Raw genomic sequence first — 27,388 nt, 5'->3', positions numbered from 1 at the left:
AACAGGAAATTCCTTCAGTCTGCTCTAAACACTCGTTTTACAGTTTTTTCTGCTCTTGGATCTTTATGATTTTAATCTGGACTGAAATCTGAACCCAGAGCTGACGTGTCTTAAATCTGACCAGCAGGGGGCGACTCCTCTGCTATAAAAACATGTCTGATTGTCTATGAGAAAATGGACCTCCGGGTCACCTGATCTCTGCTCTCAATAAACACTCTGGAGTATTTTTGGACCATTTTGCACCCATGAGTACACGCCCCCGACAAAAATTAATTAAATTAACCGCTGGAATTAACAAAGAGCAACACTTCAGAACTTCCCCGGACATCCGACCAAGATGTCACAGTTTCCTTCCATCTCTTCCTGGTGACTCTCAGGTGACATGTTTTTATGATACGATTCATTTTTAAATGAAGATCGTCTGCAGATATGCGTTTGTCCCTATTGCTATACTCCAGGATCAAGTCATGTTTCTGCACGTCTGATTATTCCAGCAACAGACCTGCTTTATATGATTTAGAGTCCAAAAACAATCCCTATTCATGTTGTACTGACAGCCTGCAGATGTTCAGTTTATCAAAAACAAGTTTAGCTCCTGTCCCTTAAAACCCGCCTCTCTTTTACTATTCAGCCATTTTCTGGAAGCCTGCCGAGGGGCAGCACCCGTTGGTTTCAAAGTTTGAAAGGCTTCTGGTGCCTCGCTGGTTATCAAAAGCTCCAGCTGCTAACTCAGAAACAACTGTTGAAAACGACCTTAGAAGAAATGTTTATATTCATGAGCATTTTTACATTAAGTAAGTAAGTAAGTAAGTAAGTAAACTTTATTTATTAAGCGCTTTTCGCAGACAGGCAATCACAAAGCGCTGTACACAAATATTAAAATATTAAAATAAACAATAAAATCAATAGACATTGTAAAAGATCAAATGTAAATAATGTAAAAAATATAAAATATGTAGATCAACAAAAGGCTTGTTTGAACAGAAGAGTTTTTAACTGTTTTTTAAAAGAATCCACAGAGTCAAGCAAACGTAATTGTAGTGGTAAACTGTTCCACAGCCTTGGTGCAACAGACTGAAAGGCTCTGTCCCCTTTTGTCTTCAATCGTGTACGGGGAACAACTAAGAGACTCTGAGTCTGTGAGCGGAGATGACGAGCAGCAGTGTATTTTAAAAGAAGCTTGGATAAGTAATCTGGAGCCTGGCCATTTAGTGCTCTGTATGTTAAAACAAGAATTTTAAAGCGAATTCTAAACTCTATTGGGAGCCAATGTAAAGAATATAAGATGGAAGTGATGTGAACACGCTTGGTAGAGCGAGTTAGTAATCTGGCTGCTGCGTTTTGTATTGTCTGGAGGCGAGAGAGAGATGATTTATCCAAGCTAGTACACAGGGAATTACAGTAATCTAAGCGTGATGACACAAATGCGTGAATGAGTTTTTCCAGTGCAGCTGAGGAAACCATATGTCGCAGTTCAGATATGTTTCTTAAACGATAGAAACAGGAACGAGACAAAGATTTTACATGAGAGTCAAGGCCCAGAGAAGAGTCAAATATTACTCCAAGATTTCGAATATTTGACTTGACAGATGGACAGAAAGAGGCAAGAACCTGACTGATTTTAGAATGTAGCTCAGGAGGAGCTATGATCATGGTCTCGGTCTTGTTAGTATTTAGAACAAGGTAGTTGCTTGAAAGCCAATCAGAAACCTGGGTTAAGCACTGGACTAGGGTGGACAGCCTATCCAGCTGATGAGGCTTAAAGGACATATGGAGCTGAATGTCATCAGCATAAAAATGATAAGACAGGTTGCTAAAAGATTGAATGATACTAGCTAAAGGAAGCATATAAAAAGAAAATAGTAATGGACCTAAAACTGAGCCCTGTGGGACACCACAGGTCAGGGCAGCAGTGTTAGAGGAGAACCTATCAGTCCTAACAGAGAAGGTCCTGTCTGATAAGTAGGAAGAAAACCAGTCTAGGGCAGAGCCAGATACACCAGCCAAAACCTTGAGCCTGTTAAGTAGGATTTTGTGGTCCATGGTGTCAAAGGCTGCACTAGGATCAAGCAAAATGATCACAGAACAGTTCCCTGCGTCAGATGCCATTAACAGATCATTATAGACTCTTAAGAGAGCGGTCTCTGTAGAGTGCTGCTTTTGAAAGCCAGACTGAAAAGGGTCAAGAATCTGTAATTGACATAATAGAGACCTGAACTGATTTTCAACAATTTTTTCAATTTTGAAATAGGTCGGTAATTACTAGCAGAGCTAGGATCGAGATTCTGTTTTTTTTAACAGAGGAGTTACCTCAGCATGTTTAAAATAAGATGCAACACAGCCTTGCCTCAGTGAACTGTTGATGATGGATAGTAATGTGGGACCAATGCTGGTAATAGACCCAGACAGGACAGAGTGAGGTAATATATCTACAGAGCATGACGAGGATTAATAGAAGAATGAACAACAGTGAGGAATTATTCATTCAACAGTATTTGTAAGAAACATTGCATATTATATTATATACGAGAGCCAATGCATTTTCATTTAAGAATCAAAGTATACGTTCATTTAAGAGAAAATAAATAGCAGATTTTTGTTTTGCTTTCAAGAATGCTAAGTTTGAACATCTAAACGTCTCTGTGATGACACGGAGCTCCTGTTTGGCTTTTGTTAGCTTTTTAGGATGGAGGTCATCATTTTGGGAGCTATTCTCTGTATTTCCACTGATCCCAGAGCACGTTGAGCACTCTCCCAGGTGCTGCACACGTCCGTTTCAGTGTTGTTGGGTTTTTTTGGTGTGATAATAATTTTTTTCACTGTGCTTTCATGTTACAGCGCTGATGTTTCAAAGGATTCAAACAAAGGCTCAGTCTAGGTACACATTTCTGTCTCCAGTGTTGTCATGTTAAAGAATCACACAGAAATATAAAAGCTTATATTTGCTCACAGGAAACTAAAATGAGTATAAAATAAAGCCAACACCCCAGGCTCCCGTTACCAGGATAACCCTGCCTTCTCACTGATCTCAGAGAAGTTACCAAATGTCATCCAAAGTTTGGAAGTCTTGTTGTCAGTGTGGACAAAGCTGTAAGCAGATGTTCTTGACAGAATCCTCTTCTCACTGTCCACAGTTGTTTTCACAGATCATTTAAGGCATTCAGCTCCGTCGCTTCTTTAGATGTGATAATGGACCCAAACTGTTGTTTTGGACACTTGTAATGTTTTCACTATCTCTGATGGATCTCTTGTGTTTGCAGCCTGACCTGTTTCAACTGCAGCGGGATCTCATTTTGTCATTTCAGAGATATCACTTCCAAACTTCCTTATCATACTGACCATCCTCTGGCCTTTTTATCTGATCTGTGCATCTGATGAAGAAATAACCCACACAAAGAAATACAATAGCTTGTGAGCAGATGACTACTTTTCAGCACCTGCGATTTAAGACTTTATTCAACAAATAAAGTAAAGCGCTATACAAATACAGGCCATTTACCAAATAGTTCACTGAGCTGTTGTGGTGCGTTTTATTATTATGGTCTAGGATCATGCTGCTTTTATGTTTGGCTCCTCCCACCATGGTCTGTGGGTTTGAGCTTTCCTTTTCTCTACTCTCTCCAAGCTCTGTGTGTGTGTGTGTGTGTGTGTGTGTGTGTGTGTGTGTGTGTGTGTGTGTGTGTGTTTTCATGCACACATCCTTCCAGTCATCCTTTGGCTTTTAAAAGAACAATAATAGTGTGAACAACAAGATCCGACCCACAGAAACAGATCACAGCAATTCAGCGCCATTGGGCATCAATTAAAATGTTGACAATTAGATAAAACAACTGGTGACCAAAGCAACGACAGCTTGTAAAGTCATCCAGTCAGCTGCTCACGCCCATCTCTACTTCCTAGCCTCACCTACTCACAACAACCCAGCTACAACTTTCTTAAGCAGTAAATGGCATCATTTCAGTTCTGCTGCTTTGGCTCATGATTGCTTTTAAAAAAAATTTCTTTCACACACAAATTATAGTGACTGCATCAACAGCTTAACAGCAAAGTAACCTCGAGAGCTTGAGTACTGACCCACATCTATAAGACTGCAGGCACAACTTGACCTCTTCATACACTCATTCTTTAGCCGGGATATTTCCACCACTGAGAGAGAAATACCAGTTAGAACACTGTGATGAATACTGGAATACGATAATGCCGCCCAGCAGGGCTTTGCTCCTCCAGAGAAACATTCGTACGATGCCTCCTGCAGAGCAGGATGTGGTTTGTACAGTGATGGCACACTTGGACATGTTACCCATGTCAGACATGATGGTCACAAAAAGCAGAGCTCCAAGAGTGGAAGGCCCACAGCTGGATTCCTAACCCGCTGACCTGTATTTTGACCCTGTCAGCTATCAGGGCTGTTCCATTATATGATTACTTTGAGCATTATCTCAGTCTTTCCTGTTCATAGCTGCTCAATTCCACAATAAATAGAAATGAAAATGTGTTTTTGACATTAGTTGAGGTCACCATACTTGTGCTATTTTTACTGCCATTTAAAATTCTGTGATCACTTCTAGGCTTTGTTATACATGGATGAGGAGAGGTGGTGCTCTGTCCTCCTACACCTCTCATGTTTCATCATCAGGAACTGTGGCCACATTTAATCCGAGCATCAGACACAGAGGAAGGAGAGGACAGCGCTGTGTGTGATTATTTAGAGTCAAGCGCCGACAAAGGTCCCAAGTTGACTTTAATGAGGATGTTGTGGTTCAGGGTCGGAGCAAAATATTAACATGCAAATTATTTAGGAATTTAATCTCTAAAAGAATAAAGCAAAATGTAAATATTTCCTCCTGAATGCAGTGAAGCAGAAACATAAAGAGGAAATGATCTATGAGCTAACTCACACATGGGCATCAGTGCAAAGAAACGCTGCTTTAGGAGGAATGCAGAGATATCCAGGGTGGCCTGACAGGGTCACATATACAGTTACACAGCATGCTGATGACAGGCCAGACTCTATATATAACATGTGAATATATATGTCACAGCATTTATGGCTGCTTCACACGCACAGCAGGCCAGCATGTGATCACATGTGAGAGGAGCCGAGGAGGCTGCATATTTACAGAACTGTCCCTTCAGTAAGATCTGAATCATCTCCTTTATTTAAATGATTGATGACTAAACTTCAGTTTTAGTTCTGCTTAAGCCTTTGACTCAGAAACACGTCCTCAGTGTAAAGACAATAAACTGTTATTGTCTCTGGTTATAAAGAAGTGAAACAGCCGTGAAAAGAGAAAGTTGAGGTGACTGCTGAGAGCGTGAACGAACATGAAATCATAGTGATGTGAGTCATAAGGAGATAAATCTTCACGGGTTAACCAAAACCAACGTCTGTGAAACTCAGAGATCCACGAGTGGATTTTACCCACGCAGACGAACCGTCACAGTCTGAACACTGAAACTGAAACCTGACCCAAGCTCAGTGTCACAATCATTAAAGGAGGGGCGGCGTGCCGGGGATGGCACGGGTCATCCTGGCTCCACCCTCATGTAAATAATCACAAAGTTTAATTTTCAAATAAGAAAACAGCTTTAAGAGTTTAGTTTCACCTGACCTGGACAGGTGTAGCTCTACCTGGACCACAGTAAAGATCTCAGTGTCTCATGTTGTTAAGCGTCATACACTGACTGGACCTCATGCACTCCAGTAATGATGCTACGGTAAGATAAACAGGGTTTGTGCAGCAAGTTCTGCTCATTTTTACTGCTACAGCAGATTTGCATGATTTAAAGTCCAAAATAATCCTTCTTTATCTCACACTGAGCCTCAGTTCATCCCAGCTGAAACAAGCTGTCTTAGCCCCTCCCCCTTAATCAACTTTAAACCAGAGGTGGGTGGAGCTTCTGTCCCTGACCATCTTAGGGATATCCCTTCTTTATGACATCATTCAGATCCAAGAGTAGAAAAAGCTGTGATAAACTGAGTGTGTTTGGGCTCACAGTGATCACAGCTCACTCCGAGCTCATTACTGTGAACATGAAACAGGAAATGAGGAAAACAGAAAAGATCCACTTTAAACATTTTAGCTCTTCTGTGCAGCAGCCTGAGCTCTTACAGAGCCCTGTTAAAACAGCACACAACCAGGAGAAGGATCCTCAGACGCTACATCAGATACCACAGAAATACCACAGTAACTGCAGGAGGCGCAGAAGTGTAAGGACGGAGTATCAACAGAGTAAAAGAGCAAAACCTCCCCGAGCCAGTTGCAGCTAAAGTACCGTGTCTGCCATGATAACGCTTCGTCTCCTCTAGCCTCTATATGGTCCAAGTCATAGACTGTACATAAAAGATGGACACCGCCATCCTGCAATCACCCACTTGTTTCTTCGCTCTGTATTTAAAGCGGTTATTTTTTAACCTATTATAACCTGTTTTATACCTGCTGAAATACAATGACTCTCCACATCAGGTACTGAAACACAGTAGAAATGATTACCTGCTAATCAGGGGTGGATTATTTAAGGTTCAGTCATGTTCAGAAGCAAAGTTTCTTACGCAAAAGTCACACAACCTGCAGTGTGTGAGTCAGATCTGAAACTACTGAAATGTCAGGATTTGTTAATGTTCCGACGATTTTCTCGGTTAATACGTTTTGTTGTAATCATAACAATAAAAAGTCTTTGGTTTCCCAGAGCCCAACAACAAGACGACAGATGTTCCATCAAAATGAGCAGAGAAATGAATCCACCCCCAGCCTCAGCTCTGAGTGGGCGAGTGAAACCCCGTCACTGCCTCTGTGACCTCCACATCACAGCAGACGGTCTCCACTGTTTGCACTGGAAACAGCCGTCAGCTGACTGGGGGTTTACTGGGAGTCTGAGTCACCGCCAACAGGTGAATCACTGCGCATGTGACCAGTCTCTGCTGGAGCTCTGTTTAATGGTCACACCCTCCATCAAACACTAACACAAACTTGTGCGGCCTGTTAACACGGCTGCAGAGGTGTAGATGGAGAACAGTCCGATCAAAGTGCTGACACTGAGCCACAAAGGCCATCAGCAGTTATTTGGATTGATCCTATAAAGCTTTGAGCCTTGATCCAGTTTAAACAGGTGAGTTATAAAATCATCCTCCACCTGTGCAGGTGTCATGAAGGGGAAATTATCTTTAGAGACCAAAACAGGTTTTGTATCAGGCTTTTAACACACAGATTTTAACATGGGAGTCTATGGCACTGACTCACTGCTGGAGCCCCTGCTGGACGTTAGAGGAACTGCAGCTGGGTTAAAAACAGTGAGGTGATGAAGCTTCGATACAGCGATGTGGTTTCCACTGTGAGCATGTTTGAGTCTTACACAGTTTTACACACAGAGTTAGCACAGCAGCATTCAGTGGACAACGTGATAGAAACCAGGATGTGTCTGTGACCAGACACTTGAAGCAACGTGTGATTAAATCACTATTTCATGCTTTATTTTGTTTCCAGGGTAAACCAGTGCTAACTGGTGGATTGGTGTGAGTGTTGACCCAGTTGCTGCATGCTGCTGACATACAGAGTTATCTTTAGTCGATGATGATGAGGAGGATGATGGCAGCTGCTCTGATTAGCAGCGGTTGCCTAAGAACGGCGTGGACTGTTTACAGAGTGTTTGAGGAACATTTGGCAAACGTCTCGCAGAGAGCAGAGGACACAGAGAAAACTGAGGGCTTACTGAAGAGCCTGAGAGACATCAGCGAGGTCCAGAACCAGGCAGAACTGTCACGTCCTCTCAGGGCCGCAGCGTCAGTCCAGGTACCTTTATAAAGACCTAGTGACTGCACTTACTGAGGTCACTTTGAATCCTTTTACCCCGACGAGCTGCTCACACTCTGTGTCAAAAACCTGACTTCTGCTGAACCTCAGGTTTGAACCACTGATCAGCTGTACAGCACAGATCCTGGTCTGGGACAAAGCCACAACTGGTTTCTTTAGATTTTGCTCCCAAGGAGCCGGAATAAAGTTAAAGTGCTTTTGAGCCAAAGTTCTCCACCTTTCTAAAGAGTCTTTGGTCCAGTCCTTGTACCTGACCTATCAGAGGGGTGTTATTTGCTTATTAGGCCACTTAAATCTGACCTATGAATCATTAAAGCATAAAAAGACTCCTACCTCAAGTAACCAGTGTTGAGCCAATAAATGAGAGACGACTCAGCTCTCTGTTAGCAGCAGCCTCTCACACAAACATCCTCTGTTTCCATTTCTTTATTGGATTTGTGAAAAATGCCAAAGATGACACAGTTTGACATGTGATGATGATGATTCCCAAAGAGCTGTTAGTTGAAACTTGGCATATCTCAACATGCTGTGCAGCGTGTCCCTAAAATATTAAGGAAACTGGACAGAAGAAGAAGAAATGTGAGACCTAAAAACTCCCTGTAGATGAACAATATCTGAAAGTCACGTCTTTCATGAATGTGTCAGAGAAGGGAAACAGGAGGAAAGGCTGAGGTCTGAAAATGACACAAGAACTGAAGACGAGAGGAACAGGTGTGATGGAGAGATGGAGCCACATCATGGTCAGTTTGTACGAGGAGGTGAGGAGGAGGTCCAACAGTCTGCAGCCATCTGTGAAGCTGGGTGGAGGCTCTGTCATGGTTTCAGCTGCAGCTCAGTCAGAGCTGTTGGAGATCTTTGATAAACTGATGAATCACAGAGTCTGATCCACCACGCAGGAACATCTGGGAACATCTGACTGACAGCAGCTTCCTGTTCCAGCATGACAACGATGCAAACACACTGTCAGTGCAGTGAAAGCACACCTGGATCTGACACCACACAGCAGGACACCATCAGTCACGGACGGGCCTCCGCAGAGCCGCCCTCAGCTGAGGAGACGTCTTCCTGAGGATCCTCACAGAGCTGACAGCTGCTCACACTGAGGGAAGGATGAAGCTGCTGCTGGTTTCTTCCTGTGCGGCTTTAATAAAGTCAGTTACTGTGGATCGTCTCTCCAGCAGGAAGAAAAAACTCCAGAAACTGAAAACAAGCAGCAAATCCCAGTGAGAAATACGTCCATGTGACCGCTGTCGGCTGCTCCTGCTTGGCCTCTGCAGGGTGAAAGCACCGTTTCTCGACCCCTCCTGTGGAAATGCTGTGCAGCAGGCTGAACGTGGATTTGTGAGAGTCTTTTATTTGCTGTAAAGTGACTTAGTAAATAAAATAATGATGCAGAAGAGCAGGAGGAGAACAGACTGAATACGAGGACTGTAGATGAACACGAGGGAAATCAAATCAAACCCAGAATGCAAAAGTGCAAGAACAAAGACCGAGCTCAAAGGCCTCCTGAGAAAAGAAGAAGAACCAAAATGAAATCAGAGAATAATGAAGCTCAGTTCCAGGACCATGACATCTCCGGGTCAACACAGAGGGTTAACAGGGACTGTAGAACATCTGACTAGTATTGTTCATTAATGGGGATTTCCTATACCTGTTCAAAGTAGTACACTGTGCACGCACGCAGCGAGGGAATGTCTAGACCCGCCCCCCCGGGAGTCAAGCTGCTTGCATGTATTGTTTGCTCAGTGACATAGTAAACAAAGCTGCCAAGGAATCATGAATCCAGCGTCGTTACTACACATCAAACACGGATGAGTTTGTCATCATTGTTGATTTGCAGTCTGCGCTGCTGCCTGTGGTTGTGTAACTGTCAGACTGCAAATCAGCACCTGTGACGGGTCTGAAGGTCACAACACACAACGAGTACACAAAGTTAAAAATGCTGCGTAATCCCCCACGCTTTCTCTATTTATACACACACACACACGCACACACATGCACACACACACACATGCACACACACACGCACACACACACACACACGCACACACACACGCACACACACACACACACGCACACGCACACATGCACACACACACACGCACACACACACATGCACACACACACACACGCACACACACACATGCACACACACACGCACACACGCACACACACACACACACGCACGCACACACATGCACACATGCACACACACACACACATGCACACACACACACACACACACGCACACACACACACACACACACACACACACATGCACACACACACACGCATGCACACACACATGCACACACACACACGCATGCACACACACATGCACACACACACACACACGCACGCACACTGCTGGTGTAATACGCTCAGTCATGAGTCACTGGAGAGGAGACAAACTAAGTGTGTGTTTTTGTGTGTGTCTGTGTGTGTTTTGATGGATTGAAGGTGTTGTTGCTGGAAATATTTTGCAGAGCTGGTGGAAGATATTTGCGAGGTGGGCGGGGCTTGGCGTCAGCATCATGGAAATGTCTGTCTGAGCTTTGATTTATCCTCCGTCACATGTGCGAGGCGTCCACAGACTCACTGTCCAAACATCCACCACAGTCAGTAAGAATCTTATAACGAGGAAGAGGAGGGAGGAAAGGCAGCTCAGTGAGTTTTACCCAGCAGTCATCTTATCTGAACCCAGATCAGCCTGACGCATCCTTAAGTTTCACATTTCTGAGCAGAAGATTCAGAAATGTTACTGAAAATGAAACCAAACAGTCTGAGACTTCAGCAGCAGACACTCCTCGGAGCTGATTCTAATGACTCGTATGGTGATGATGCAGAAAATAAAGGAGTGTGTTACCTCAGCCAGGACAGGGAAATCTCAGCTCACGAGGTCAGGTGGGCTCAGCTTCTGGATCAGGTGGCAGTCAGAGGCCTCTGCAGTCTGACGCTGGGTTTGCAAAGCTCTCTGTAGGGACATGAAGTTTCTACTAAAAGTTTCTACTAAAAGTAAAAGAAATAAATTTTTTTAGTCAAAAAACTGATGATGTCAGGAGGAATGATCACATGACCTGTGAGTCGTGTGAACCTCCCTTTAACACCTGGGAGAACGGTGACGCTTGCAAGAAGGCGATAGAAAGTCAAAGAAGCTGTGTCATGCTGGACCAGCATTACACACACACACACTGCAGGAGATCGATGTGCTGCGACACGAGCCAGGCTGTCGTGACTCAGCACCGAGTCTTTGGATCTCTTCCTCGTCTCTCTGCTCCTCAGCCTCAGCTTCGTCTTCCCCTCGTTTCATTTCTGCTCTGCACATTCGAGGCCTCAGTGTCGCCTCTTTTCTTCCCGTTGACTCTCGCTGCTCTCCTTCTGCTCTCCTGAATGAATAAGAAAACAAACAGAGCTTAAAGCTCAGATTAATAACTGACCGTCCTCACAAACTCTCAGGGTACAATAAATGTTGGAGCCTTTTAACTGCAAATGTAAGAGAAATGATAGAAACGGCCGAGTGATGCAGTCCAGGATGGAGCTGTGAGTTCAGTCTCATAGTCAGCTGCTTAAAGTTCAGCTGGTTTAGTGAAGTTTCAGAGTAAACTGAGTGTTTTCATCCGCACGAATCACAGCTGACTTTAGGCTAATCTGGATTAAATCCCTGTGACCAGGTGTGCATGTGTGCAGTGCCGTGGCTGAGCTGGTTAAAGCGCCTGTCTAATGAGGGTTCGAATCCTAGCAGCGCCTCAGTGCTGAGGCTTGTTTCTTTGGTGCTTGGAGAGCGAACAGAGAGGATGCTGGGTAAACAGTGCTCGCTGTGTTTATAGAGTGGTGGGAGTGTGTTTGTTCTGTGTGAGGCTTCATTCACTGCGACTGGACACAAAGGCTCCTCTGTCTGACCCCTGAGTGTGTGTCTGTTTGCATAGAGGAACTTATGAGGACCCGTGACAGCGTCTCCACAGACGTCCTCAGCTCTGTTAACAGTGACGACTGCGATCGGCTCTTGCTGCTGCTTTCTTTTCTGCGTTAGCTTAAACTTGGAAAAAGCGCAGCACTAAGGCACTGCTGGGATTCGAACCCAGGATCTCCTGTTTACTAGACAGGCGCTTTAACCATCTAAGCCACAGCGCCTTGCATGTGTGTGGATCACATGACCGCCTGCAGGAAGGTGTGGCCTTAAAGCTGGTCAAACTGTTTTCTGACTTCTTCAGTTTCAGACGACTTTGCCTCCGGATGTGGAACGAAGAAAAGGTGAACGGCCCACGATCACCTCCCACCTCGCTGCCACGGTCACGGTTAAACCGCCGTCCATCCAACATCTCAGTTCAGCCTGTGTGTTTGGTAAAAAACATAATGATAACTGTAAAGGCTGCTGATGTTGGCCAGAAACATTAGAATTAATGCAAACTGATCAGTTAAATGCACCTTAGAACAACACGCAGCAACACTGCACATGAGCGAGAGGAGGGAGGTTTGGGGTCTTCACACACCCCTGTTCTCTGCTGGCCATCGGGGCGGGGGGCTGGGAGGAGGTGTTGGCCGTCCAATTGGGATCTGGGATGCGGGGCCTCCCTGCTGCTGCGGTCTGCTTGCCTCCACCTGTAACATCTCCTGGGTGTAGGTGCCGTTTCCCCCTCCAGGGGCGAGGGTACCTGGACCCGGGGTATAGAGTTTGTTTGGGGAGTGTGATTGTGTGTACAGTGTCCATGTATGTCTATCCCTACGTTGGGTGAGTGCTGAGTATTTGTATATGTGTGCATGAGGGTGGGAATGCATGTTTGTGTCTGTGTCTATATGTCAGGTCGGGTCTTACACTCCACCTCTCTGGGAACTCCCAGGCCCTCCAAAGGCCTATCTCCCCTCACCACACTCCCTGCCGGTAACTGATGCCCTCAGGGGTCGGTGTGTTGGTGGTTCTTGGTGTCCGGGGCTGGGCGCTCAGGTATGTACCAGCTCACTCCCGGTGACTACTTGGCAGGGCCTGTCTCTTCTGCTAAGGAGCTAATAAAGGAAGCACTTTCCTTAGACGTGCAGATGCTTTATGGTGACTTGTGTCAGATGGGGTCCACCTAAACACACCAACACTCTGATCTCTGTGTTAGTGTGGGAGGTTGTGAGGCATCCACGATTTAAACTGGGGTAAAACCAGCAATCAAACCAGTAAAGGACACCTGTACAGTTTTAAGGGGACCACACTCTGACAGCGGAACTGCTGGGATTTGAACCCAGGACCTCCTGTTTATAAGACAGGTGCTTTCACCTGCTCAGCCACAGCGCTGCAGTCAGCTGACCTGACAGCTGGTCATCAGTCAGGAGTCATCTGTAAAGTTGGACACGTTGAAAATGCGCAGAAACATGACATCAAAGTGTTCGTTACGACAGCGGCTTTCCTTAGGAGGAAAAACCTTCTGACCAATAAGACGCCGATGTCACGACTGTGATTCTGGACGTATTAACAGTGACATCATCAGTGATTGTGTCACTGTGCAGGTCACAGAAAACCAGCCTCTACACAAACAGCACTTCCTGAGAGAAACTACCTGCTGAGCCACGTTTGCAGAGCCACAGTTAACGACAGCTTTCTTTTTTTTTTTCCGCCTGTCCCATTTGGTTCTTTAGCCATCAGAATTGTTGTCTGAAGACCAACAAGGAGACCCAATGGATTTACTTTGCCAAATGGATCATCGTGGCATTGCCGTATTGGTCCATTTGATCGACCAGCACCAGCGCCAGAGGTAGGTTTGAGTACACAGACCGTCCACTGGACGCCGTTAACGTGCCCACCCTCAAGGCCCTATATACATGTGTGTGTCATGAGAGTGTAAGTAATGTGGATGTCTAAGTTGTGAGATAAAGGTGGCCAGAAGAGGACAGAGGGGGGGGGGGGATGTCTCCCCTGCACCCTGGTGACACACCCGCACCCCAAGGCCCTACCTGTGTGGGTGAGTGTGGTGGAGCGGGAAGAGGGAGGTAGCCGGGGATGGGGAGGAAAAGGAGGGAGGGGAGGATGCCCCTCCCTAGGGCCAGCTCCCCCGCTGACCCCAGTAGGCATCCCCGTCCTCTGGTACCCACCAAGGCAAGGCAACGACAGCTTTCAGGCTTTATGCACAGCTGGAACTTGAACCCTGAAACTCTGCGTCTGCACAACAGCTGCAAGGCACTGCTGGGACCCACAGCGCCACAGTCTGTAAAGCTGTTACAGATGAGGAAGGGTCCAAAGGTTCATCTCTGCTGTAAGGCTGACACTTTAACCAGTGACATCACAGCTCCTCAGCTGTCACGGGTTAGATTCAGTCACTGCACCATCTTGTGGTAGAAATCAGTATTGCACCAAAGAACAGCCAGGCCCTGCTTCGACTTCAGTTCAGTCATCAGTACTCAGACTCCTCTCAGGCTGCCTCTGACCTCAGGAAATCACATGATAGGGTGGGGCCAGGTTTCACAATGAGCTCACCCAAAACTCTGGCTGATTGGGACCCACACCCGCTTTCACACCTTGGCTCATGTGATTAGAGGATCATCAGGGGGTCCTTTTGTCCCTCTTTGGGGGAAACTCCCACTAGGTTTATATCTGGGACTCTCCACCATTTGACCTTAGAACTGAAGAAGCTTCTCGGATGAAGGTGAAACGTCTTCAAGCAACTGAAAGAAGTCCAGACGCTTTTCTTTGCAAGCTCCTTTGACCATTTACAGTTATATTTCTCACCTGTGTGCAGTGTTGGGAAGGTTACTTTTAAAATGTATCCCACTACAGATTACAGATTACAGGCCCCAAAATGTATTTTGTAACATATTCTGAATTCTTTGGATTACTTAATATATTATCATGCTGTTTACAGCTACATGAATGTCCTATTGCTGTGTGATTTATTACTATTACTGAAGGCTACTCTCCACACCAACACCAGCTAGATGTTTAAATCTTAATATAAATGAGTAACAGTAGGTGCACATTAGGTAAGGCTGCACTTTTTGCAGCGATCTCGTATAGAAACTATTCGGCACGTATATAAAACAGCTCCGAGCCGTAGTAAAGGGACCTCTGGCTAATACGTCGGGTTCGTGTCGGGCTCGTAGCTGAAAACTAGCTTTACTTTGTTGTCTGGGTCAACTTTGCTAGCGGGAGACAGAGAGAGGCGTTGAAAGGCTGCTGCAACCAAACTTATTGTTTCAGAGGAAACACGAACACAGCGTATAGTCGAGTCTTAACAGCTTACTTACAGCTGGACTACACCGCCCATCAGGCTCAATTCTTTAGCGCTATGCCTGTAACACTGCCTGTTGCCTTCATATTAAATCATTTTTTGAGCACTGATTTTTAAAAATATTTCTTTACATCATTATGCTGCTGCAAGTAGGGGTGACATGAGCAGTGAGACTGAGACACAGACATTAGAGCCTCTTAATGCGTGTTTTGTTTGGGTTTCCACCAGTGTGGAATTACCAAAAACAGAGAGGGCATAGCCGAACATATGAAACAGGAAAGTACCGCCATGTAATCCCTTTATTTCAACAAAGTAACTGTATTCTGAATACCACCTTTTTAAACGATAACTGTAACAGAATGCAGTTACTCATATTTAGTATTTTAAATACGTAACGGCGGCACATGTACTCTGTTACTGTCTGTGTGGCACACGAATGAACAGAAATGTTGAAAGGTTTTTTAAATCCAACCAGTAAACTGATTAACATGTTCAAACAGGACATCTGTGCCACGTAGCAGAGAGATGGTAGGTGTGATACCGCTACAGTTTCTCTGCTCCTTTCTGTCAGTGTGACTTCTGGTGGGAGTTTTGTGGTTTTACTGCAGTATAAATGAGAACACCAGCTGATGTTTTTTCCTGTGAAGTTGGTACACGAGGCTGGCGTTTTTAATAAACATGTTCCTTCATATTCTGCATTTTAATGCCATTAACTCAGAGCTCTCCCATCATGACTCCTCATTGGAAACTTTTGGTTTTACATCTAGAGATCAGCAAAGGATGAGTGTCTTAGACTAGAGTGGATGTTTACACACCTGCTGTTAATATTTCCATCTACAGACAGGTTCATTTAGACAGTGACACTTTCATACAGGCCTCCATTATCACAGTAATTGAACAGTTTACTGAAAAACAGTTTCATGGCTGCCTGAATATAGAGGAGAGAAACAGCTGGTGGTCTGAAGCATACCACATCACACGTCAAACATGGTGGAGGTAATGTTATGGCTCGGGCCTGTACGGCTGCGGTGGAAGTGGGTCACGGTTTATTGATGTTGTGACTGCTAATCGAAGCAGCAGGATGAACTGTGACGTGTGACCTTTGCTCTCCGCTCAGAGTCACGCAAAAGCTGCAAAACTGATCGGACAGAGCAGGTGGAGTATGAGCCAAAGCAAACTGTAAAAGCAAATAAAGTAAATAAATGGGATGTTCTTAATGAAATTATGAAGTTTGACAGTTGAAGATTATACACACGTGTGTTTTCTTCCATATACGGCATTAAATCAAAATCATTCTACCTTCCGGTGTTCCAGATCTACTGGCGTTTAGATCAACTGGCGTTGGTCGGACAGATGTGCGGCAGTCTTGCGTTTCAGGAGCTCCTACCGACAAACCAGCAAAAAAACGGCAAATGTGTCATCTGTGACACTTGTGAGGTTATCTCAAACACACTCCGTCAGTCTTGATGCTGTTGAACGACAAAATGTTTAAAAATGTGGCGAGTTTACCTGGTGATATCCTCATGCGCGACGCGATCGCGAAAACAGCAAACAAGTAACACCACGCCGATGTTGTTCACAGGACAGCAAGAGTAAACGATCGGGAGACTCTTGTCGTCGTCATCGTTCCCCTCGCACGGTTTATTTCTCCGAATTCAGCGTTTTTGCTTCACAACTACAGCGTGCAGTTTACTTTGTGCACTAACATGGACTCGAGTCAAACAGCGCCACCTCTGGCCAAGTGCCACAGCCTACAGCCAGATCAACCTGTGACACACATCTGCAGCACGTTTGAATTCGTGTCATGCACATTTGCTCATATTTCGTACACCGTAGCCTTGAAGATGTAAAAAGTGCCTCAGAGCAGCACACGGGCGTGTTATCGTATGGGGCGCCGTTTGTAAACTGAAACATGCCGAAATTAACAGCAACATTTTTCCACATTTAGCTCTAAATCTTACAAAAACATGTTTTTTCGAGTCATTTTTTACAACATTTAGTAAAATATTTGTAACTTTTCATATTTAAAACAGGATTTTAAATGTTAAATCTAAATGCTAAATGTTAAATCTAAATGTTAAATGTTAAATCTAAATGCTAAATGTTAAATGTAAATATTATATTTAAATGTAAATGTTAAATGTTAAATGTAAATATTATATTTAAATGTAAATGTTAAATGTTAAATGTAAATATTATATATAAATCTAAATGTTAAATGTTAAATCTAAATGTTATATATAAATCTAAATGTTAAATGTTAAATGTAAATATTATATATAAATCTAAATGTTAAATGTTAAATCTAAATGTTATATATAAATCTAAATGTTAAATGTTAAATCTAAATGTTATATATAAATCTAAATGTTAAATGTTAAATCTAAATGTTACGGGAAACTAAATATTTAGCTAATATGCAAATTTATTGTACGGGTCAACGGAAATACCAAAATAAAAGCTTCAAGAAAACCTCCCGCGCTAAAGTGTGCCGGTCGCGGTCAGGTTCTGTGTTTGCGCTCCTCTTACGGTCACTTTTGACTGCCATGAGCTGCTTCGACTATTCCCTACCAGCATGTCCAGCGATTTAGCTGAAAACATTGGAAGAGCCGTTTTGTCGGCCATCCAACGATTCAGCGGTAATGCACCCTCGACCTCACAAACGCCGCAGCACTTGGTAAGTTTATTGTATAGCATTTTGGACGGGTTGATAGCAGTGTTAGCAAAGCTAAATTACTTAGCTAGTCCTCAATTATTTCATTTGGTAGGCAGCAGACAGAGATCGAACATCATACAACTCTATTTATTTATTTGGTAGGTAGGTAACAGTCGTTCTTGATGTAAATGTTTCCTTAGGAATCCAGCAATGCACCTGGACCAAGTAGACCTGCCGTCTCCACTGGGATACCATACTGCTCGGTAGGCCTTCTTACACATATCATTTAATTCATTTATCATGAAATTTCCCCTTGTGGGACTAATAAAGGTATGTTATCTTATCTTAGCTGACTGGTTTTGATATACAGTCAGGTTCATAAGTAGTTGGATACAGACACATTTTCTAATGTTGCTTCTGTACATTACCAGAATGAATTAAAAATGAAACTACTCCAATGCAGTTGAAGTGCAGACTTTAAGTTTTAATTCAGTGGGTTGGACTAAATGAATGCATAAAAATGTGAGAGGGAAAAATTAATTTGTAAACACAATCCTATCATTTCAGAGGCTCTAAAGTAATTAGACAAATTAAATAACTGAAAATAAAATGATAATTTCTATTACTTTATTCAAAACCCTTTGTTGGCAATGACAGCCTGAAGTCTTGAAGTCATGGACACCACCAGATGCTGGCATTCCTCCTTACTAAGGCTCTGCCAGGCCTTTACTGCATTGGCTTTCAGTTGCTGTTTGTTTGTGGGCCTTTCTGTCCTAAATTTAGTCTTCAACAACTGAAATGTATGCTCAATTGGGTTAAAATCCAGTGACTGACTTGGCCATTCAAGAATATTCTATTTCTTTACTTTATTAAAGTCATGGGGTGCTTGGACTGTATGTTTTGGGTCATCTTCCATCTTTATTATTAAATGCTGCCCAATCAATGTGACTACTTTTAGCTGGACTTAAGCAGACAAGTATGTCTCTGAACACATTCAGCTGCTTCAGTCCTGTGTCACATATTCAGTAAACACTACCAGTGCCACTGGCAGCCATGCACGCCCAAACCATCACACTGCCTCTGCCATGTTTTACAGATGATGTGGTATGCTTTGGATCATGAGTCGTTCCACCCTTCTCCATACTTTTTTCTTGCCATCATTCTGGTAGAGGTTGATCTTGGTTTTATCTGTCCAAAGAATGTTTTTCCAAAATTTAGCTGGCTTTTACTAGATGTTTTTTTTTTTTGTTTTTTTTTTGTTAAGTCCATTCTAGCCTTTCTATTCTTGAGGCTTATGAGTGGCTTGCACCATGCAGTGAACCCTCTGTATTAGGGCTGTTCGATATGACGATATGAAAACATCTATCATTTCACATTATACGCTATCATTTGTTCTGTGGTGTCGCAAAATAAATTTTACGTCAATATTTTTCATCGTTTTGATGGTCACTGTAGTGGCTGTATTAATTTCTTAATTTTCTTTTTTCTGTTATGTTCTCTTTGACCGCATGTTGTCTGTTCACAGTAAAATTTTCAAAATGCAAACACTACGTCTCAAATCAATTCCAGGCCTTTTATCTGCTTAATTGGTAATGACATCATCATTTTAATATGGATACCCTAAATTAAAGCTTAGTCTGCACATCATGTCCATGATATAATTTTGATTGGAATATGTTTCAGTAAACAGGCAACAAAATAAAACTTGTTAGGGTCCAAATACACACTGACCTAATTGCAGGCCTTTGCTACTCTAATTGAGTGCTCAAAGCACTTTATACAACAGATCTCATTTACCCATTCACATGCACAGATTAATACAAGCACTTTTTCTGTCCAACATTCGCACACAGTCATAGTCGGATAAACTCATTGGGAGCTCTAGATTAGAGCACCTGGGAACTGAATCACCAACTTGACCAACAATCACCAAATGCTAATCTACAAGATACAAAAGGTTCAGTTTTCTGTGTAATGGGTAGACAATAGTAAGATGGTCTGAGTCTACAGTTTGTTTGTTTGTTTTTAATGAACAGATAATAGAAACCTTACGGATGTATTGTAATGCATAGGTGTCTATCTGTGTTTGAATTCATTTCAGGTTCCTCTTCCATCAGTTCCTCAAGCTCATGCTACGCGCTCACATTTTGTGAGAAAAAACAAGACCTGCAAACACTATACAAAAGATGTTGTGTGCTTGCCCTTGTCTTCAGCATCAACGTTTCTCATACCGAGAGGAGATTCACGAGCAAAACTAGCACAAGATGGCCTTATTGGGAAGATCTCCTTTACATCTGACTGGTCTGAAGCACAACTTAGAGAAGAAATAGCAGCAATCTTCAGAAGAACATTTGCACTGTCAACTGGCCAGACATTCCCTTTTGAGTATTTGAGTACAATTAGAGGATGTAAACGACTAATGAAACCAAATGTTTCTAGCAGTTTTCTTTGGGGTGGCCAAGAAGTTGGCTCGATTTGTTCCACCACCTGCCTCTATATAATGGCAGGGATACAAAAACCTGCACAGGTAAACATTTTATATTGCAGTGCAGAAATATTTATTGTCTAAAAAGTGAGTCTGTTCCCTTAACATAATTTTATTAATTGTATTAATTAATATTGCAGTTTCAGCAGGTGTAAACAGTTTTTAGTGCAGCCATGTGCCTCTGTGTTACCAGTGATTTGGTGCAACTGTATTTGATTTTATGTAGAACATGCTTTCTTTTCCCTCAGGAGGAACCAGAAGAGCTGTCTGATAGTGACTTTGAAAGTCCAGTCTGCCGGAGAAGACGAGGTATGTGATGTGAATGAAAACCTAGTGAGGTTCTAAGCTCGATGACCAGTTAGATTTTGTTACTGCAGTGCGTAATAATTCCTGGGGGGTTTGTTTGATGAGAGCATCGTTAATTTGTCCGATTGGGGCGATCGTGGCTCAAGAGTTGGGAGTTTGCCTTGTAATCGGAAGGTTGCCGGTTCGAGCCCCGGCTCGGACAGTCTCGGTCGTTGTGTCCTTGGGCAAGACACTTCACCTACCGCCTACTGGTGTTGGCCAGAAGGGCCGATGGCGCGATATGGCAGCCTCGCCTCTGTCAGTCTGCCCCAGGGCAGCTGTGGCTACAACTGTAGCTTGCCTTCACCAGTGTGTGAATGGGTGGATGACTGGGTGTGTAAAGCGCTTTGGGGTCCTTAGGGGGGACTAGTAAAAGTGCTATACAAATACAGGCCATTTACCATTTTAATGTTTACGAATTATCACAGGTGATTGCAGCCAAGGAGGAATATGTGCCCAACTTTCACTTAAACTAATATAAGGATATATAAAGGCTGTTAACATTATGAAGCAAGTCATGCTGACCTTCTTTCCTTTGTTCAGTGCATCATGCGTTGTCTACAACACCAGGTGAAAGTGAGGCCAAGCATCAGGAAACAGAGAGCTGCATTCAAGAGAGTGAAAATGAGGGACAGGCAGAGGGACAGCAGATGTTTCCATATAATGTGGCAGAATTTGTGTAAGCTGTTGTCTAGGGGTTAAAGAAATCCTTCATTTTAGATGTTGTTTAGGATATTGTTTTGATGCAAGTTTCCAATTTGCATGTTTGGGGTTTTTTTGCTGAATGACTGCAACTTTAGGATTTACATTTAATTTTTTTTTTTTTTTAATGATTTGGGTGTGAGAAATTCTTCAAGGCTGACATGTTTTATGATTTCTAATATCTCTTATCTGCTTAGCCCTATTTTTCTGGAGGAAGATGAAGCTCTTGAAGAGGCAATTCAGCGTAGCCTCCTAGAAGAGTCTGATAGACAGAGTGAAGTTCATATTTCAAGGTAAGATTTGAAAGTAACCTTTGATAATTGAATATTTTATTTGCATCTTTACTTGCATCATTTTTTTGCAGTTACACAATTACAAAGGTAATTGCTCATTTCTGACTAATTTAATATGGACTATCACAACATAATTATCTGTTGTAACTCTGTGCACTTGAGTCAAATGTACAGCAAATTTCCATTTTTCCCCAAGATCTGTTTGTCATTGTCCCTTTTTTATATAGGTCTTTTAAGAAGCTCAGCAAAGAAGAAATTGAAGGTCTTCTTAGAGCTCATAGTGAGAAAGTCATTACACCAGGAACAAGACAACTCCATATCAGTCGAGCCAATGTGTGGTCGACTGCTTTGCGTCAGTTCAAGAGACCCAAGTTTGCAGAAAGCTGTGAGATGCTTTATGTCACATTTGCAAGCGATGAACATGATACAGAGGAAGATGCTGCTGACCTTGGGGGGCCAAGGCGGGAGTTTTTCCGTTTACTGGTGAAGGCCATCTTTCAGGACAGTGGTGCTTTTGAAGGTAATAGGATTTCACAGTCAAACTAACTAACTTACTTACTTACTCAAGGCCTAAAGGCTTGTTGACGACACTCGTTTTTATAATGTTACAAACGCAACAACCACCTGATCTGAACATTGTTTGACAGAACATTAACAAGTTAATAAATGACTACAGATAATAAATCTGTTATGTTCTGTGTGTCTGAAACAGTAAAAAAAAAAAAGTAATACATTTTTGTCTGTCAATCTCAAGATATCAGTTTGGGGTCTGTACAGAATATACTTTTTTGTGTGTTATTTTTCAGCTACACCAAATGGATGCACACTGAAATTTAACATCCTACACTTGCAAAATGGAGTATATCGAACCATTGGCAGGATGTTGTCCACGATAATAGTGCAAGGTGGAGAAGCACCTGCCTTTCTCTCTCCACATGTAGTAGACTACATTGTGTCAGGAGACATTCTTCAAGTACACCTAACACCGGATGATATAGGTGACCCTGAGTTAAGAGAGAATCTGAAAAAGGTGAATTGCAATATTATAACAAGAATATTGTAATATTTCCTATATTCACAAGTCTTCTGGTCTTCTTTTATAATATATAATAAATACACTTTTGGTTATTAGAGGCAATTCCATGTATTATATTTTCAATTTGTTTCCTTTTTGTTAAAAAAAAAAAATATTGGTGAAATACAGCCAAATAAACCAAAACAAAAACGTTTCGAGTCCAATTAAAATGAACCATCTGCAGTATTTGTGTACACTGGTAAAAAACAAACATTTAAAGTGTTTTTCTTAAATATTTAGGTTGTAAATGCAACAACTCAACATGATTTGGAGGAAGCAGTCAGCTGCTGCGACTCATGGCGATATCAAGTTGAAGGTCTTCCACTCAGTCACCATGGCCAATAAAGATCTGTTCGTGAAAAATGCAGCTCTATACCTTGCAGTTCTGCAACGGCAAAGCTGTTTCGATCAACTAACTGATGGCTTGTCCTACTATGGAGTGAGAGTTATATTTTTTCTGTATCAATTGGTCATTATTTTATAATCATTTAGAGTGAGCTACTTTTTATATTTAAAACTGGAATTTAACCATTATTTAAACTTTTCTGTCTAGATTTTATCACTCCTGAGAGAGAACCCCAGTTTGCGTGTTCTGCTTGACCTATCGGGGGAGGACAAAGATCTGACAGCCAGTTTAATTGCTGGGGTTCTCAGGCCAAGCTATTCTGTCCTTGGGAGCAACAGAAGAGTTAGAGAGGAGCTGATGGTGGTCAAATTTCGGGAATTTCTCCAGTGTGTCGAAAGTAAGCAGAAATTCACATAATGTAGTCTGGCCATGAAACAATTCAGGACACTAAAGTAAAACTTTGTCTTTTTATGTCACATGCGCGCATACAAAACAGGAATAAAGATGTATGATAGCTTACAACTGACAAGCAAGGCAAAGACAGAACCTCTGTATTTTTTATAAAAACATTAGCCATCATTTAGTTGTTAGCTCAAGCTTTAACTATTTTAGTGTCCCCAGGTTAACGGTTGTCTTTTCTTTGTTTTTAGATGAAGAGCTGAGAGACTCACTTGGAGAAAGGACTCTTACCAAGGATGAAGAGGCATTTGTGAAGGCTTTGAGGCCTGGTCACATCTTTGCTTTTGCCACCGGGAGCAGCAAGGTTCCAGCCATAGGTTTTCAACCAGCTCCTAAAATAACATTCATTCACGATGAAAGCAAACGTCTCCCGATTGCACACACATGTGCAAATGAGCTTCAGCTTTTTGTGAATGAAACAACAATGGCTGATGATGATGCTTTTCATTACTGCTTCTTAGTAGCACTCATGAATGGAGCTTTATTCAGCACCATCTAAACATGTTCCAAAAAAGTGAAATTAAAATGGTGGGTTTGTTAACTCTAATCCTGTTCATTAATTGTAGTTTCAAGTAACTTTGCTTCATACAAGATAGTTGAAATAAATTCTGACTGCATTTAATGTTGAAATGTAATAATTTTCAAAGCTTCAATAGATTTATAAAAATGCTAACTCTGTATTTTCAACGAGAAAGTTCTGTAGAAAGTTCTGGGTTGTGACGATGAGACACATGAGTTCCGCAGGCAAAAAGCTGGATGGGAGTTCTATTACCTTCAGTGGAAACAGAGTGATTGTTATATCCAGCTTTGAATTCCTTCAAAGTGCGGTTGATTCGTGGTAGAAACACATAATGAAGGCAAAATAGGTCTGTTGCATTTTCTAAGTCTAGGATACCAAGTGATTCCAATTCATAAAATATAGGTGCATAAATGCGGCTACAGTTGTTGTTTAAGTCTCGGTTGAAACGCTCAATCCTCTGGTTGTGCACAGAACTTCCCATTAAGACAGAGCTTTCACCCCTGCTTGCTCGCATGTCCTCCCAAATCTGAGCATTCTCTCCTCCGTGATCAGTCCTGATATGCAGGGGTCTGCCAAATTGTCCAACAGCTGCAGTAAAGAGGGCTTTCACAGTCTCAGCTCGATTATTGCTGGAGCACTGAAGAAACATCAACATCCTGCTGTATCCATCTATTGCACCATGAACAACAAACTTCCAACGAATCAGTTTGTGATTTCCATCTATGTGCCATATGAAATTTGGATGAGGCACAGAATATACTCGCCGAGCAACTGCAGTTCTTCTCCTGGATAGAACACCAGCCGAGTCCACCCTCCGCAGTGACTTTCTTACGCGCCATCTTTGAACCACTATGTTTTTGGAACGCAGATGACCCATCAGCATCACTTCCCCAACATTTGGATGTTCAGTTTTTATTTGGGACACTATCTGATCTAACTCATGGTCACTGATTACATTGAATTTTGACTCTGAGATATTATAGTCTTGCAGTAACTTATACAGAGTGGGCCTGGAGATGGAAAGGATAGATGCAGCTTCAGTAAAAGATGTTTTCAGGGAAAGAACATTTTCCAATTCCTCTTTGGAAATCTGAAGCCTTCCTTGGTAACCATCCTAGAACACGGCACAGAAAATCTCAATGAGCACAATTCTATAACAAAAGATGGGTAATTTGAGGCAATTGTACTGTGACAGATTAGCTAGAGTAATATTTTATCAATAGTTTTAAAATATGAAAGTGAGCAATCAAAAGACACTTCACAGCAAAAACAGTAATAAAATATGACGTAAAACTTGTGAATGTTGTTGGTGGTGATGTGACACTGCTAGTGATGGACCCCTAAGAAGATGAAATGTATGTAGAATCAGAATCATTACTTTGACAGGATTTAATTTAAGGTGACATATTACACCAAAGAAAAAACAAAAATTAGTCAGCTAAATGATATGTGTAAGAAGGCCTACCGAGCAGTATGGTATCCCAGTGGAGACGGCAGGTCTACTTGGTCCAGGTGCATTGCTGGATTCCTAAGGAAACATTTACATCAAGAACGACTGTTACCTACCTACCAAATAAATAAATAGAGTTGTATGATGTTCGATCTCTGTCTGCTGCCTACCAAATGAAATAATTGAGGACTAGCTAAGTAATTTAGCTTTGCTAGTTTTGCTAACACTGCTATCAACCCGTCCAAAATGCTATACAATAAACTTACCAAGTGCTGCGGCGTTTGTGAGGTCGAGGGTGCATTACCGCTGAATCGTTGGATGGCCGACAAAACGGCTCTTCCAATGTTTTCAGCTAAATCGCTGGACATGCTGGTAGGGAATAGTCGAAGCAGCTCATGGCAGTCAAAAGTGACCGTAAGAGGAGCGCAAACACAGAACCTGACCGCGACCGGCACACTAGCGCGGGAGGTTTTCTTGAAGCTTTTATTTTGGTATTTCCGTTGACCCGTACAATAAATTTGCATATTAGCTAAATATTTAGTTTCCCGTAACATTTAGATTTAACATTTAACATTTAGATTTATATATAACATTTAGATTTAACATTTAACATTTAGATTTATATATAACATTTAGATTTAACATTTAACATTTAGATTTATATATAACATTTAGATTTAACATTTAACATTTAGATTTAACATTTAACATTTAGATTTATATATAATATTTACATTTAACATTTAACATTTACATTTAAATATAATATTTACATTTAACATTTAACATTTACATTTAAATATAATATTTACATTTAACATTTAGCATTTAGATTTAACATTTAACATTTAGATTTAACATTTAGCATTTAGATTTAACATTTAAAATCCTGTTTTAAATATGAAAAGTTACAAATATTTTACTAAATGTTGTAAAAAATGACTCGAAAAAACATGTTTTTGTAAGATTTAGAGCTAAATGTGGAAAAATGTTGCTGTTAATTTCGGCATGTTTCAGTTTACAAACGGCGCCCCATAAACCAGGAGTTTTAAAATACCGTTCCTGACAGTCTCGTCAATAAACTGTTGGCTAGCGTTAGCCGGAGGCTATCGTTATGTAGAACGAAAAGAACTCAATAACTTAGCCAGAAAGCAATCGTTAACGTTAGCTATCTTGGTGCTGACTATTAATGCAATTTTTATTGCTACGAAAGGTTTAACCTACCTTTTCTTTACTGTTTTCATCTATTGATGTCATAATGGCACTCAAATCGAAAGAATGCCAGGAAGACGATCACTAGAATAACACAACTATTTGCAGGAAGCGAACTCTCTGGTGGCTAGTTAGCTACCAAAACGAACTGTCAAAACGTTTTTTCGCCCACATCCCAGTGACGACAAATTCAATCCCGCCTCACATGAATATGACTGGACAGTGTAGGAATTTACAAACGCTACGATTGGCTCTTCGCTTACTCAATCGCATCACACTCCTGTAAAAAGTTTTCATAAAGCACGGGCATTGTGATAACTTATTTTTTTAATCAGAATCAGAATCAGAATGGGTTTATTGCCAGATGTTGAGGTTTACAACATTAGGAAATTGCTGCGGTGCTTCAGTGCAGACAATAAGAATTAAAGTGCTATGTAGAAAGAAAGATATGTGCATGAGATATACATGAGATATATACATGAGAATAAGAATTATGAGTGCTACGTAGAAAGATATATACATGAGTGCAGGTGGTGATCAGTAGTGATGGGCAGATGAAGCCCCATGAAGCACTGAAGCTTTTCATCCAATTGGTTCACCCCAACGCGAAGCTTCATGAAGCTTCATTTGCTCTAGCAGGACACCTACTGGACGTAAAAATAATAGCTGGCATGAATTTGAAGAGTGTGGCATTTTGCACACAGCCTGTAAATGTCAACAACAAAAGGAGTGTGTAAAACATGTATATTGTAGTGATGGCAGTATACTGTGTATATTTATAGTGGCAGTATGGGAAATGATTATTTGGAAATGCTTGAAATGGAAATGA

At 42.0% G+C, this 27,388-nt stretch overlaps 1 protein-coding gene, 1 long non-coding RNA gene, 2 other non-coding genes and 1 pseudogene across 10 annotated transcripts; 1 reads left to right on the top strand and 4 right to left on the bottom strand.

The window, feature by feature from the left end:
• Nucleotides 1–936: 936 nt before the first annotated feature.
• On the bottom strand, nucleotides 937–16,728 carry LOC147315702 (uncharacterized). Of its 5 annotated transcripts, XR_015124389.1 has the most exons (5): nucleotides 16,526–16,728; nucleotides 16,316–16,399; nucleotides 10,889–11,197; nucleotides 10,678–10,785; nucleotides 937–10,572 (listed from the first exon to the last, which is right to left on the bottom strand). It is a non-coding gene; the product is annotated as an uncharacterized LOC147315702 (long non-coding RNA). The 5 variants fall into 5 exon arrangements; XR_015124386.1 differs by adding an exon at nucleotides 12,237–12,463 and having other exon boundaries at nucleotides 937–12,141; XR_015124387.1 differs by having other exon boundaries at nucleotides 10,678–11,197.
• Nucleotides 11,869–11,942, bottom strand: trnat-agu (transfer RNA threonine (anticodon AGU)). The gene has a single exon. It is a non-coding gene; the product is annotated as a tRNA-Thr (tRNA).
• On the bottom strand, nucleotides 13,016–13,088 carry trnai-uau (transfer RNA isoleucine (anticodon UAU)). The gene has a single exon. It is a non-coding gene; the product is annotated as a tRNA-Ile (tRNA).
• Nucleotides 16,729–17,338: 610 nt separating the features above from the next.
• On the top strand, nucleotides 17,339–24,806 carry LOC147315701 (uncharacterized; annotated as a pseudogene). The gene is made up of 11 exons (XR_015124384.1): nucleotides 17,339–17,693; nucleotides 17,873–17,935; nucleotides 19,774–20,199; nucleotides 20,406–20,466; nucleotides 21,046–21,181; nucleotides 21,402–21,497; nucleotides 21,725–22,017; nucleotides 22,304–22,527; nucleotides 22,813–23,011; nucleotides 23,126–23,315; nucleotides 23,569–24,806. The product of XR_015124384.1 is annotated as an uncharacterized LOC147315701 (transcript).
• LOC147315700 (uncharacterized) lies at nucleotides 23,911–27,006 on the bottom strand. 2 transcript variants are annotated; one of them, XM_086258690.1, is made up of 4 exons: nucleotides 26,572–27,006; nucleotides 25,614–25,716; nucleotides 25,363–25,425; nucleotides 23,911–25,011 (listed from the first exon to the last, which is right to left on the bottom strand). In XM_086258690.1, the coding sequence occupies exons 1-4, from the start codon at nucleotides 26,589–26,591 to the stop codon at nucleotides 24,061–24,063; spliced, it is 1,137 nt and encodes a 378-aa protein (XP_086114816.1). In that variant the 5' UTR covers nucleotides 26,592–27,006; the 3' UTR covers nucleotides 23,911–24,060. The 2 variants fall into 2 exon arrangements, with proteins under 2 accessions (XP_086114816.1, XP_086114815.1); XM_086258689.1 differs by lacking the exon at nucleotides 26,572–27,006 and having other exon boundaries at nucleotides 23,912–25,011; nucleotides 25,614–26,024.
• Between the last annotated feature and the right edge of the window lie 382 nt (nucleotides 27,007–27,388).

The sequence above is a fragment of the Aulonocara sp. 'chitande type north' Nkhata Bay genome, linkage group LG13 (assembly GCF_057382095.1).
Source record: "Aulonocara sp. 'chitande type north' Nkhata Bay isolate Kocher_YH1m ecotype deep benthic linkage group LG13, A_spYH_male_GT1.1, whole genome shotgun sequence".
Classification (NCBI taxonomy): Eukaryota; Metazoa; Chordata; class Actinopteri; order Cichliformes; family Cichlidae; genus Aulonocara; species Aulonocara sp. 'chitande type north' Nkhata Bay.
This window is presented reverse-complemented; position numbering and strand designations above follow the sequence as displayed.

Coding starts and splice junctions, on each gene's coding strand:
- LOC147315700 (XM_086258689.1), bottom strand. CDS start 25,901: ATGTTACGGGAAACTAAATATTTAGCTAATATGCAAATTTATTGTACG. Junction 25,426..25,613: donor CACAAACGCCGCAGCACTTG/GTAAGTTTATTG, acceptor ATGTTTCCTTAG/GAATCCAGCAATGCACCTGG. Junction 25,012..25,362: donor CTGGGATACCATACTGCTCG/GTAGGCCTTCTT, acceptor GCCGTGTTCTAG/GATGGTTACCAAGGAAGGCT.